This window comes from Ascaphus truei, chromosome 2 (genome assembly GCF_040206685.1).
Source record: "Ascaphus truei isolate aAscTru1 chromosome 2, aAscTru1.hap1, whole genome shotgun sequence".
Taxonomy (NCBI): domain Eukaryota; kingdom Metazoa; phylum Chordata; class Amphibia; order Anura; family Ascaphidae; genus Ascaphus; species Ascaphus truei.
In genome coordinates, this window is record NC_134484.1 from 232,882,611 (window position 1) to 232,896,097 (window position 13,487).

Genomic DNA, 13,487 nt, shown 5'->3' on the forward strand with positions numbered 1-13,487 from the left:
TTTGATCAGACAGGGGGGGGCCCGAGAAATTTCATGGATTAAAAGGGGGGCTCGGCCTAAAAAGTTTGCTCACTCCTGATCTAGATGATCCGCCGGTATATAGTTGGAATCTCGTGGTAGGAGGCATGTGACTTGTATCTGCTTCTGCATCCGAGTACACTCCAGAGATGTGCGTCCACACAGTAGTTCCCCGCCACAATTGCTGTACCTCTCCTGGTTCCACAGCTACTCTTCGTATGCTAGTATACACAGACTCCTTGGTAAACAGTCCAAATGCAAAGCCCTATGCGTTTCGTCGCAACGATATTGGCAACTTTATCAGGGGATGTCAGTAGCCCCAGATACCCACTGCAACACGCTCAGGAGATTATGGTCCGTAATGACCGTAAAAGGGTGGCATACACATATGGTTGGAGTTTTTGGAGGGCCCATACTATGGCCAAGCACTCCTTCCTGATCATAGCATAAGCAGCCTCTTGATCAAGTAACTTGTGGGTCAGGTACACGATTGGGTGTTCAACCCCATCGGCACTCAGCACTGCACCGATACCCAAGTTAGAGGCATCAGTCTGAATCAGGAACCACGTGTCATAGATGGGAGCTGCCAGGTTCGGCGTGCTTGCCAGGGCCAATAGTAATGCTCAAATGTTCCCCTGCTCCCACCACCACCGGCTGTGAAGGATGTCGTCCTCTGCTACAACCGGCTGAACAATATCGTCCTCTTCTTCCACCAACACCGGTTGAAGGATGTCTTCCTCACTGTCCGCGCCAGCTGCAAGTAAGTCTCTTCTGTTGCTCTGCTCCTGCCGTTCTCAAGAGGAGGACCAAGGGAGTAGAGCAGAACAGAAATTAATTGGCACCGGGTCCCAGCGCCCAGGGCCGGGTAATTTCAGAGCACTTTAATTATGGCTGGGTACCGGGTAATTTTCATTAATCACATGTATTCGTATTTTTGTAAAAGGTAATCTACTATGCTAGAAGCGTATGACATTGATATTGGGAGGGGGGGGGGGGTGGGAACAGTTTAATTAATTGAGCAAATAAAGCACGGTAACAACCTGCCAGAATGGGGAATTAATATTTCTGCTATAGCAACACACATCTTTATAGGGGCTGATAGAAAGAACATAAAAATCTGTGATGCATCCATAATGTTGGTGATTTCTCATGGCAGAGTGCAATTATATTAAAGCTGATTTTATAGGTTTTTAAGGATTCTTGGTCTACATTTTACTGTTTGTTTCTATAAAAAAAATTAAAAAAAACTTTTCCTAACTAGTAATTGTGTACAACAAATATATATTTATAGCATTCATAGTACTACAAGTCAGTGGTTCTCTAACTGTGGTCCCCAAAGACTTTAGTGTTTTTTTTTGGAGCATTTAAAAATTCACTTACTGCAGCTCTCTCATACACTCTATTTAGCTCCTACCATTACAAAGATTTAGTATTTAGATACGTGCAGGGAAAGCAGTCACATGAAGCCTTTCTACAAACATGGAGCTGCAGTGGCCAGGGCTTCTGACAAAGGGGGAGAGCAGCGAAAATGGCAATGGGGGGCCTGGCTGCCCAATGCTGGAGGTCCACCCAAAGGTCGGACCAAACCTCCGTCTTGGGTTGCTGAGGCTTCCATGTACCGCAGCCTCAGCTGTGTTGCCCTCTTTCGTCAAACTCCTTCAGGTGCACCCGCCGGCGCCATCAGGCCCAACTTTTGCATCTGTCCACAGGGCCGCAGCTCCCCTCCAATGCAACACTCTTCAGGTAAAATGATAAAGTGGGAAGTGAGAGATGGAGAGAAAGAAAGGGGTGATTGAGTGTGTGAGAGAGAGAGAGAGAAAGAGAGAGTGGGGTTAAAATAGAGAGTGGAGGGAGTTAGAGAGAGGCGAGAGACTGGGAGAGAGAGGGTTTAGTGAGTGAGAGAGATGTCAGACAGGGTGAGAGTGAAGGGAGTGGTGTACCTACCAGCAAAAGTATCCCTATACATCTTATTGAACATTCATTGCCACCTTCCCACCACATTGGGTGTTTTATTTCGGGTTTGGGTGGAATGGCTGAAATGAACTGAGGAATGGAGGAATCAGGCAGTAATGTTCTTGCTGAGCTTTACATAAAGTAGTTATATTAAATAGACCTTTCCCAGAGTATTAGTCAATGTTTTAGTTTATACTTGTAACGCTTGTGCTGCTACACACAAGCGAGGGAAAGGGAAGGGCCTGTTAACGAGGCGGGGAAGCCGCAGGGGACACGAAGGGAGGGAGTTGCCACGCAGCTGGGGATCGGGGCACGTAGTCACGTGACTGCACAGCGCGGGATAATGGGCGACGCGTCTGGAGGTGCGGTGCCAGGCTCAGAGACACGACTGATCCAGCTGCATGTGCGCGCATGCTCTGATAGCAGAGTGGGAGTGCGCGCGTTCTCAGGCACCAACGCGGGGGTTGTGGGAAGCCACAAGTGAGAAGCAGGGGAGGTAGAGTCCAGAGCACAAGGTAACAGTCACAAGGGAATTGCTTCTTGGAGGACATCCAGCCTCCTTAAAGGCATAGTGCTAGAAACAGCAATGTGCAGCGAAACTAAATATAACATAAGGGTTCTTAGTCTAATCCATTGGCCAAGGAATTATAAGCCTGCTACCACGTTAAGGTGAACCCTACTAAGCAGGTACCTACACTACCCAATGGTAAACTAACCTCAGTAGTATATGAGTGACTGTCCCAGTCTTCCGGAATCCAAAGGAGAAGTGAAGGTCCCAAGGAGGTCCAGGCAGGAACAGCATGTGAAGATAGTACTAGCAGGCCCCAGGGCAGGCAGCAAATGACTAATAGCAAAAAGAAAGTCAAAGAGAGGCTTACTTCCTATCAGGAGGAAGAGGGCAGGATTTGTCAGGAAGCAAGATGGCGTTGTTTGCTCCAGAATCCTTAAAAACACAGGATCTTGACTCGCAGCTAGGGAGCGGCGATCAGAAGTAAACCGGTACGGAAGGAACACGCCGCAGGGGGCGTGTTCCGTGCATTGTTACAATACTGTAGAAGTTTTACGGGGCATCAGTTGTGAGCTTTTAGCATTGGGTCCTATTGAGCCTTATAAGAAGGAAGAAAACCTTTAATTTAGGAAGTCTAGTTTTTTTTATTATTATTTCATTTTAATTACTGTGTGAGGGAGTGTTAAAAAAAATTACATTTGCCAACTGTAGTCCCCAAAGACTTTAGTGGGTTCTTTGAAGCATTTCAAAATTCACTTAAGGTAGTGCTCACTTGCAATCTGTTTAGTTCCTATCATTAATAAAGGCTGATTTTTAACCCAGGATTTCATCCCCAGATTAAGACTATACATTGACAAGAATGTATGCATGGTAGAAATGAACCTGAGATGAGACAGTGTCTCCTTCCTACGAGACCTAAGAGCATGATATTCCATGAGATTGTCCCCTTTATAAAATGATCTCTGCAGAATAATTTAAAAAGCAAAAATCTATCTGCTTTGTTACTTTTTTCGTAGTATCTTTGTTGGGTGCAGCGGATAGCTCTCTCTGCGTTTGTTACCAGCAGAAGGTTTAATTGGCATCATACTGAAATTATTTGTCTATAATTTTTCCGGGAGGGGTTTGTTTTGTGAATAGTTTCTAATTCCGTTAATTTTTGGGTTAGTGTTTCAATTTTTGTTTTTCCTTTTTTTCTTTTTTCTGGGAAGCCAGTGCAATCAATTTGCCTCTAATCACTGATTTATGCGTCCCTCAAAGGATAGAGGAGATTTCTGGGGTGTTATTTATTTAAAAGTATGGGGCCTGAATTAATGCTGGCAAAAAGAATGCTGGCACGCAAGCTAAAACAAAAACAAGTACTGTACAAGCTAAAATCCATAGTATATACTGTACACCAAAAATGGTCTTATAACCCACAACCCCAAAACTATAAGCGAAACCTTTAAAGAGTATTACGCTTCTCTCTATAACTTACCTGGTCCAGAGGGAGACTCGGCCAAAAAGAAAAAGGCAAAAAAAAATCTGAACTTTTAAAGTGAATGCCGTCTTCCCACACTTGAGCCAAACGACATAATAAATCTTGAAAAAAGGATAGAGCCACTCGAGATTTTGGAGGCGATCAAATCCTTGAAAATTGGGAAGGCCCCCGGTCCGGATGGATTTTCTAATCTTTATTATAAAAAAAATCTCCACAACACTTCTCCTATATCTAACCAAGATATTCAACGAGATACTCTTAGGCCTTTCCCCACCAAGAGATAAGCTGCAAGCAACTATAATAGTAATCCCAGTTACAGACCTATCTCTTTATTAAATACAGATCTAAAAATATATGCGAAAATTTTGGCCACCAGATTGAACATTATTCTCCCTAGACTAGTCCATCCAGACCAAGTGAGCTTTGTCTTGGGCAGAAAAGCCATTGACAACACAAGGAGGATGGTAAATTTAATACATGTGGCTAAACAAAAAACATGCCCATCCCTTATACTCTCACTAGACGCAGAAAAAGCGTTCAATAGACTGGATTGGCAGTTTATGACGGCCACGTTCTCACAGATGGGATTTACCCGAAAAATTCTTAACAGTATAACTACACTTTACCTGGCCCAACAGCTATAGTGAGGACCAACAGTTGTTTGTCTGACCCTTTCCCAATACTAAACAGAACTAGACAGGGATGTCCGTTTTCCCCCCTGCTACTTGCCCTAGCCATAGAAGCACTAGCCTGCCAGATAAGATCGAATCTCAATATTTCCGGTATTCCTGTTCTCAAAGCAGAGTTCAAGGTAGCTCTCTTCGCAGACGATATATTATTGTTGCTTTCAAATCCTCTTATCTCACTCCCTAATCTTTTTCAAGTTCTTTCGGAATTTGGCTCTCTCTCAGGATACAAAAATAACCATACTAAATCTTTGGCCCTTAGCTAAAACGTTTCCAAGGAAATGGTAAAACTACTCCAACTTACGTAATTTCAATTTTAAATGGAACCCGAACCATATTAAATATTTAGGTGTCCAAATAACTAAAGACTACTCTACACTATACAGTACAAATTTCAAACCCTTCTTTGACCAAATAATAAAAGATCTAGCCACATGGAGTCCATATACAATATCCTGGTTTGGGAGGATAGCAACGATTAAAATGAATATTTTACCAAGACTCCTCTACCTTTTCCAAACGCTCACAGTTAAAGTTTGCCAGAAAGATCTAAACAATATACAAAAGAAAATTCTCAAATTTGTATGGCAAAATAGGCGCCCCAGAGCTCGCAAAGAAATCCTTTATAAATCTAAATTAGAAGGAGGCCTAGCCCTCCCGAATTTACAAAAGTACTATAGAGCGGCTCAATTGGGGCAACTGATTAGTTGGAACAAATTAGACGGACAAAAGATGGGTTGAATTAGAAAATCTGATATGCTCCCCATCTGAAATTAAGAACCTCCTCTGGCTCAACAGAAAATCTAGACCAGCCGAGATCAATAAAACCCTGGTGATATATTTTGCCTGTAACCTGTGGGACGCTCTTAAATCCAGGTGCCAACTAACCACCTTCCTTCTCTTATGCAACCTCTGTTCACAGACCCCTCCCTGCCCTTTTATACAAGAAACCAACAATCCAACCCATGGATCCAAAAAGGCCTTTCAAGAGAGTCAATGATATTCTTATTAATAGGAAGGTCCCTTCATTTAGGTTATTACAAACAAGCCACAATATTCCCTCCTCTGAGTTTTAATGGTTCCTCCAGGTCAGGCACTATATCCAATCTATCTATAAACCATATAAATCTCACAATCTAACTTTATATGAAAAGTTGTGCTGCCCCAGTCTCTCACAAAAGGTATTATCTCTACGATTTACAAAAATTTAACTCCCAGTAAAAGTAAACAGATTCCTGACAAACATATGATCGCTTGGGAGAGAGATTTAAATACAGATTTGGATCTCGATACATGGAAAGACATATGGGAGGCCGCCTCCAAGAATTCATCATGTGTTGTGATCAAGGAGAACATTTACAAACTAATATTTAGGTGGTACATGACCCCTACTAGGCTACACTCTTTTCTCCCACGTGTTTCCCCACTGTGTTGGAGAGGCTGTGGTGAAATGGGGAATATATTGCATATATTTTGGGCATGCCCTAAAATCTAGACAACATGGAGAGAAGTATTTGCCCTTATAGAAAGGGTCATGGGGATCACTGTTCCACATGACCCCCTTTATATACAGTACAACAAGGAAAACCAGCGACCAACCAAAATAAAAAGGAAGCCAAAGTTATCTCCCAAATTTTGAATGCTACTAGATGCACAATTGCCAAGAACTGGAAACAACCCCATCTTTGAGCCAAAAAAACAATAAAATATGGCATATAGTTTATATGGAAAAACTTTCAGCATATCTGAATGACTCCACCATTCAATTCGCGAGGTTTGGGACCCTTGGCTTCGCAAGGCCGGTATATCCCCATATCTAGATTAAAATATTCTGAATGTTGTGATTTATGTTGTATTAAAAATGCTATTCACTATGCTATATGTGTAAAAATGCTGTCCCCTTCCCCCCTTCCCTTAACCTTCCCCCAAATGTGATATTACCAACTATCTGTATCTATGCAACCCCCTCCCCCCTTTTTTTCTTTTATGTACCCTTTCCCCATAATCTTTGAAAACTATTCAATAACAATTCAAGTAATAAAAAAAAAAAAAGAAAAGCAGAAATGAGACACCCAATGTAATACCTTGCACTCAGCTTGGAAGTTTCGGTCAAATGTTTGACTACCTCTATGGTAATATTTTTGCTGTTTACGTGGGTAACCATCCTTTAGCCAAGAAAAGATTAATCAACACTGTACATAGACGGACCTCCTCACTTGCACTCTTTTATGTTGCAATCAAGCATAAACCTGGAAAATCCAATGCAGCAGCAAACAGCACCTCCAGAATTCCAGAACATGGGAAATAGCCGAGTAAGATAATGGTATTGATACAGGGAAGTGAACACCTGTCACTGAACATGAAAGCACAATCACCCCTGGTTCTATTATCCGGAATGAGTACTGACCAATTTTTGGTCCTTAAAGAAAACTTTTTGTAACAAACTACTGTATACCAAAGCAGAGATTATCTCCAGACAGCAAGCGCCAGTGTTTGGAAAAGTATTGCTGTACATTATCTAAATCCTGAACAGAAATCAGAAAGAACAGAGATTTAAAGAGGAGAATTGGCAGTTTGACTCCTCTTAAGTGAATGGTTCCGATTCTAAACCAAACAAGTATATTTGAATGTAAAAAGTTCTGATTCTGCTAGAGAATGAGACTTCGTTATGTCTATGGGATCATCAAGGCATAAATGAATGAGATTATCTGCTTATCAGGAATATTTGCATAAAATTATTGTTGACAGGTCAGAATTAGTAGATCTACTAATTGGACCAACAACATTTAGTGTAAGAAGGAAATCCTACACAAGAACCCCTTATATTTATTTATTTATTTATAAAATATTTTACCAGGAAGTAATACATTGAGAGTTACCTCTCATTTTCAAGTATGTCCTGGGCACAGAGTAAAACAAATAGTACATGGTTACAAGTACAGTTACATAAATTAACAGGTATACATTATATACAAGACATTGCGTGCACAGTTAAAGAAAATATATATTATGAGCGTATGAAACAGTTACAGACCAGGTTAAAATGTGAGACAGCCTTAGATTTGAAAGAACTTAAACTGGTGGTGGATGTGAGAGTCTCTGGTAGGTTGTTCCAGTTTTGGGGTGCACGGAAGGAGAAGGAGGAACGTCCGGATACTTTGTTGAGCCTTGGGACCATGAATAGTCTTTTGGAGTCTGATCTCAGGTGATAAGTGCTGCAGGTGGTAGTGGTGAGGAGCTTGTTCAGGTAGCTGAGTAGCTTGCCCATGAAGAATTTAAAGGCAAGACAGGAAAGGTGAACTTTGCGCCTACACTCGAGTGTTGACCAACCTAGTTCTTTGAGCATTTCGCAGTGATGTGTGTTGTAGTTGCATTGGAGAACAAAACGACAAATTGAATTGTAGAGGGTGTCAAGTTTGCTAAGGTGGGTTTGAGGAGCCGAGCCATATACTATGTCTCCATAGTCTATAATTGGCATTAGCATCTGCTGTGCGATACGCTTTCTGACCAGGAGACTTAGGGAGGATTTGTTCCTGTAAAGTACCCCTAGTTTGGCATAGGTCTTGGTTGTCAGGGATCAATGTGCATCCCGAATGTTAAGTGGGAGTCAAACCATAAGCCCAGGTATTTAAAACTAGTGACAGGTGTTAGGGTGGTGTTAGCGTTGGTTCTAATCAGGAGCTCAGTCACTGGAAGCTTTACAAATTTTGTCTTGGTCCCAAATACCATTGTTACAGTCTTGTCAGTGTTTAAAAACAGTTTGTTTTGGGAAATCCAGTTTTCGAGTATCAAAACGTCAGACTGAAGTATGTGTTGAAGGTCAGAGAGGCTATGACTGTGTGCATATAGGATTGTGTCATCTGCATACATGTGTATTGAGGCTTCCTTACAAGTTGTGGGTAGATCATTAATGAACACTGAGAAGAGTAGGGGCCCCAGAACAGAGCCTTGCCGGACACCACAGGTGATATCCAGGGGGTTGGAGTTAGAGCCTGAGATGGACACATGTTGGGATCTTCCTGATAGGTAGGACTGAAACCAGTTTAAAGCATGTTTCCCTATTCCAGAGCTCTGGAGTTTGTGAAGCAGGATACACTCTGTGTCAAAAGCCTTTGCAAAATCTAGGAATATTGCACCAGTGAGTTGTCCCCAAGGACAATATTGCACTCAAGGACAAAGTAAACCAAATGTATTGCTGACACGATAGTCACAAGAATATGAATATTCCCACTACTTTAAGGAAAAGGGATTATTCATATTCTTGTGACTATCGTGTCAGCCCTACAAGACGATTCTTGTGTAGATTTCTGTCTTACACTAATTGTTAACAAGGTAAGTGAAAGGACTATGAGCACTGCAGAAAAAAGTATCAGGCTGGCGGCAGCGTGCAAAAGAAAAACTTTAATGTGGCATATAAGCCCTAATTAAAATGACATACAGAACAATTCTCTGACGCGTTTCGTCTTCACGACTTTATCTAATTGTTGTTGGTTCATGTATTACAGTAGCGACATTATTTATTCTTACACTTCCCGCACGGCAGGATGCGTGCGGGAAGCGTGGTGACGCGGCTTGTTGCGGCGCACTGTGACGTCACAGTCACGTGCGCGCCCGGCTTCCCCGGCTTCCCCGGGCTTCCCCGACACCCCTGGAGTTTAAAGTGAGGTAAGCAGGGGTGCGGGGAAGCAGAGGGGCAGAGCAGGAGCTGGGTTCGGGGTCGGGAAGGGGGGTAAAATGCGAGCGAAGTGGAGGGGGGGTGCGTGGAGGAAACGCGGCGGCGCGCGGTCTAGACTGGCGCCAGCCGGAGTAGATCCCGGCATGCTGCCGGCATTGGTAAGAATAAAGGATGCCGCTACTGTATATACCCTCTGCACCATATATATGTACTGTATATAAATTTCCTTTACAAAGCAATTTTGGCTGAGCGGATGATCAAAAGACAGTAGATCTACTAATTGTCAAGGTTGATTGAAAGAAATTGAATTTTATCAGTTGTGTACTAGTTTTGCCGCAGGGAGAGCTGCAGAATTATGGTCGATCTTAAATACTGTATGAACACAAAGAGTTTCAGAGCAACTTATTTGTAGTATAGTAAAAATATAAAGTAGAATTAAATAATATATACATTTTAGATAAACACAACTCCTATAAAATGAGGTGCAGCTCCAGATTGAGCTTCCACACGGTCTAAAAATGCAGATTTTGAAGAAAATTCTTATGAAAATAAAGAAGAAATAACATAAAAATAGTGCAACACAATTAAAATCCATGATGGGATGACCAATAAACTGAAGGTGTATGTACTTAGGTGCCATTAAAGCTTTTTTTTGGTAAATGAAAGTAGTGGTACCGATATAGTCAAGATGTTTTTCTCAAAGTTCATGGAAGTCTTTGAAGGATTGTCACATACAGTAGGAAAGATAGAATGGCAATGTTTTTTGCAAATAATCGTGTGTGTTCATTCTGTAAATAAATTACAATTGATTTTCCACATTCACTTACATTTCTATGCCTCCAGTCCGCATAAACAGGCGGTTCTCGCTTTTCCGACGGAATGCGTCCCACTAACCGCCGTCGGTTAACGGACCGTCGGATTGTGGGTTCTATGTTAATCTGCGCCGGTGACCGTCGGATAAGCGAGTCCGACGTCGGATAATGCGTCCAGTGGACTGTATTATGCGGCATTGGATAAGGCATCTGTTGGAAACCGGGACGTCGGTAAGTGAGGACTCTTTGTAGATACACAGATCCTCAAATCATGAGCCACTGGTTGTCTCCCCATTTCTTGGTTCTCGAGTGCCTTCCTTACCCTACTTTTTCCATATACATTTAGTAGTGTTCTACGAAGTCCTCTAAATTTAAGGAAACCGGGTACCGGGTACCCCGCTGCGTAACGGGTACCTGGCTGGGTAGCATTGAATTACCTTCAGCCTGCGGCGGAGAGTTAGGATTATCGCTGCGGAGGGTGAGGAGGACCACGGAGACATCGTGGGAGCAGTGGCAGACATCCTGGTGGTGACAGTTGCAGCAGAGGATGTCCTTGTTGTGGCGGTGGGAGCAGCGGAACACATCACAGCTGATCCCGGTAGGAGCCGGGGAACATGTGACAGGAGCAAGAGCGTTACCTTTGGACAGCCAGCTCCTCCCTCGCAGTCCAATAATAATGCTCCTGCTCCGGTCACATGTTCCCCGGCTCCCACCGGCATCAGCTGTGTTGTGTTCTGCTGCTCCCACCGGCCCAACAAAGAAGTTCTCTGCTGTTGCCACCGCCACCAGGATGTCTCCTGCTGCTCCCATAATGTCACCGTGGTCCTCCTCACCCTCCTCAGCGGTCTTCCTCACCCTCTGCCTCCGGCTGCAGGTAGGTTTTCTGCTGCTCTACTCCTGCCGTTCTCCAAGAGGAGGACCAAAGGAACCGAGCAGAACGGAAATTACCCAGTGCCGGTTCCAGCCCCGTGGTGCCGGGTCAGTGTAATTTCCAGGTATCGGAAAATGTGCCGGGTAAGTCGGGTCCCGGGAAATTACTGGATACTTGTTACATCACTAATATTTAGCCCAGGCAAGCATACAGTAGAGGCAACGCTTATTCTAACATTTGCCTTAAACTAGCCGGGTTACATTCAGGGTATGTGCTGGGTATGTTCTGGGCTAGTTTGAGGCACGTTTAAGGCATTTCTGCATTGACTAACGACCCATAGGATTAACACAGCAGGGATCCCTGGCAGTCCAATTCAGTTTGAATGGGACTGCCAGGGACCCCCGCTGTTAATCTGATAGGCCATTAATCAATGCAAAAATGCTGGGGCTAGTTTAAGGAAATGTATTCAGAATGTACCTGGGTGTACCTGGGTCTTTTGGGGAATTGCCACTGGTTTTTGTTAGAATAATCGCTGCCTCTACTGTATGTTACTGTGCTGTTTAAATCTGTTGCTAAAAATCTGTCCTCACCAGTTAAAGAGCTGACACCAAAGTAACATTCCATTGATAATGATCCCTTGCATGGTTACAATGTATACATAATTTGCATGCGAGTGACTTAGTTAGAAATAACTAGCTCCAGTCTTGTCGTTCTGCTCGGATCTCTGTACTTTTAGTACAGAAATAAAATTCAACAATTCTGGAAATCCTATTTTGGTATTTTGTTGACAAACCAGTACTACTAATGCAGTGGACAAGCTCTATTAGTCCCTAGTGCAGGGGTGCACAAACCTTTGTACCTTGCTACGCCTCCCTGCCTGCTCTCCCATAGTGCTCTCACCCCCCCTACCTTAGTGTGGCATCACATGACCCCGTAGCCCGAAGTCGCCTGAATCTCGGTAAGTTCAGTTGCAGAAGCCTCGCGCAGTCCCCCAGCATCTAATTTAAATGTGTTGGAGAAGAGCGCAGGGCCTCTGCTACCACTGCGCCCTCCACAGAAATCTCAGCATCCAAGACATTGTAAAACAAATATATATATTCACAGCGCTTCTCGTGTAGGGAGCATGCTGCTGGTGAAAAGATTGGCCATACATATGTGAAGAAACAGAAAGTGAATCCTTCCACTTCTCTCATTGGGCTAACAATAAATGGGAAAATAAATATACATAGTGAAACCTAAGTCTGTAAGACAAAGGAGACTTTTAGTTGCATACTCTGATCAAATAATGACAAGCCTGCTAACAAGCAGGATGCTCCCTACACGGAGAAGCGCGGTGAATATATATATTTGTTTGACATTTCTGTTGGGCCGAATCAAATCCCTAGCAGCACGCTTCCAGTGGGCACCACTATTAGGGTGCGATCAATGTATTTAGCCAATCCACCTGTAATTGCTTATTGAGCAGCTTGTGGAAGGTTTAAAGTCCCTCCCTTCAAGGTATATAATCTCCCAGTAAAATCCCTGTACATTCACTTTCCACTTTACTTGCCTACATATAAGTATCTTTACTGGTATATACCAGTTTTTAACTGCACTAAGTTACATAAGCTTATGCTTCGTTTATTAACCCCTGCAGGGTATATTTCACAGAACATTTGTATGCATTTAGCATAGGGACCTGCTACTAAGACTTACCTTGATGTTGGTTAGCAGGCTTGTCATTATTTGATCAAAGGATGTAACCAAAAGTCTCTTTTGTCTTACAGACTTAGGTTTCACAATGTATATTTATTTCCCCATTTATGGTTAGCCCAATGGGAGAAGCACAGAGATTCACTTTCTGCATCCAGGAAATTAACATTAATAATTATTAATAAGCAAATTTGCATCTCCGACAATTAGTACTTCAGTACCATATGTAGTTGCAGGATTACTAGTAATTTGTATAGTTTACATACTATATCGAAGCATGGTGTCAGTGATATTTAAGGCTTGATTAAGTGTGTGATAAATGGAGAAATCTTGTAAACCTAGCCTGGTGGGAGAATTCATGCATTATGTTTTGCTTTGTAGCTAATTAAAGAATCAAAATGTTTGACTTACCTGTGAGCATCTCCAAAACATCAAATCCATGTTTTAGTGCTATTATGTCCAAAAATGAAACAGTGCCATCTTCAAACCTAAAAGAGAAATGCATCCCCATAAATCAAAGCTTTTATATGAAAAGAAAATCTCTGGTGAGAAAATTGGAATTGCTTACTGTATGGTGTTTACAGAAGGAAAACTTGAACAGCTACTGTAAGATAAAATATTGTGTACAGTATAGGCAATTTTAAACAGAAAGAATAGCTTTATAGATTGAAACAAATATTGTGTTACTCATACAGGTTTTCAAAATGTTTAGCTTAATTTCACAAATGGTAATAGGGAGGCAAAACATCATGGAGATTAAAATACTTCTCACATTAGACTCAACAAACGTGTGGC

The 13,487-nt window shown here is 42.5% G+C and overlaps 1 protein-coding gene across 1 annotated transcript in view; it reads right to left on the minus strand.

The window, feature by feature from the left end:
- MOCOS (molybdenum cofactor sulfurase) overlaps nt 1–13,487 on the minus strand; it is a 510,054-nt gene that overhangs the window by 245,944 nt on the left and 250,623 nt on the right. The window contains exon 5 of the mRNA XM_075585954.1: nt 13,104–13,180. Within this exon, the coding sequence (XP_075442069.1) occupies nt 13,104–13,180 (77 nt within the window). The remainder of the gene's footprint in view (nt 1–13,103; nt 13,181–13,487) is intronic.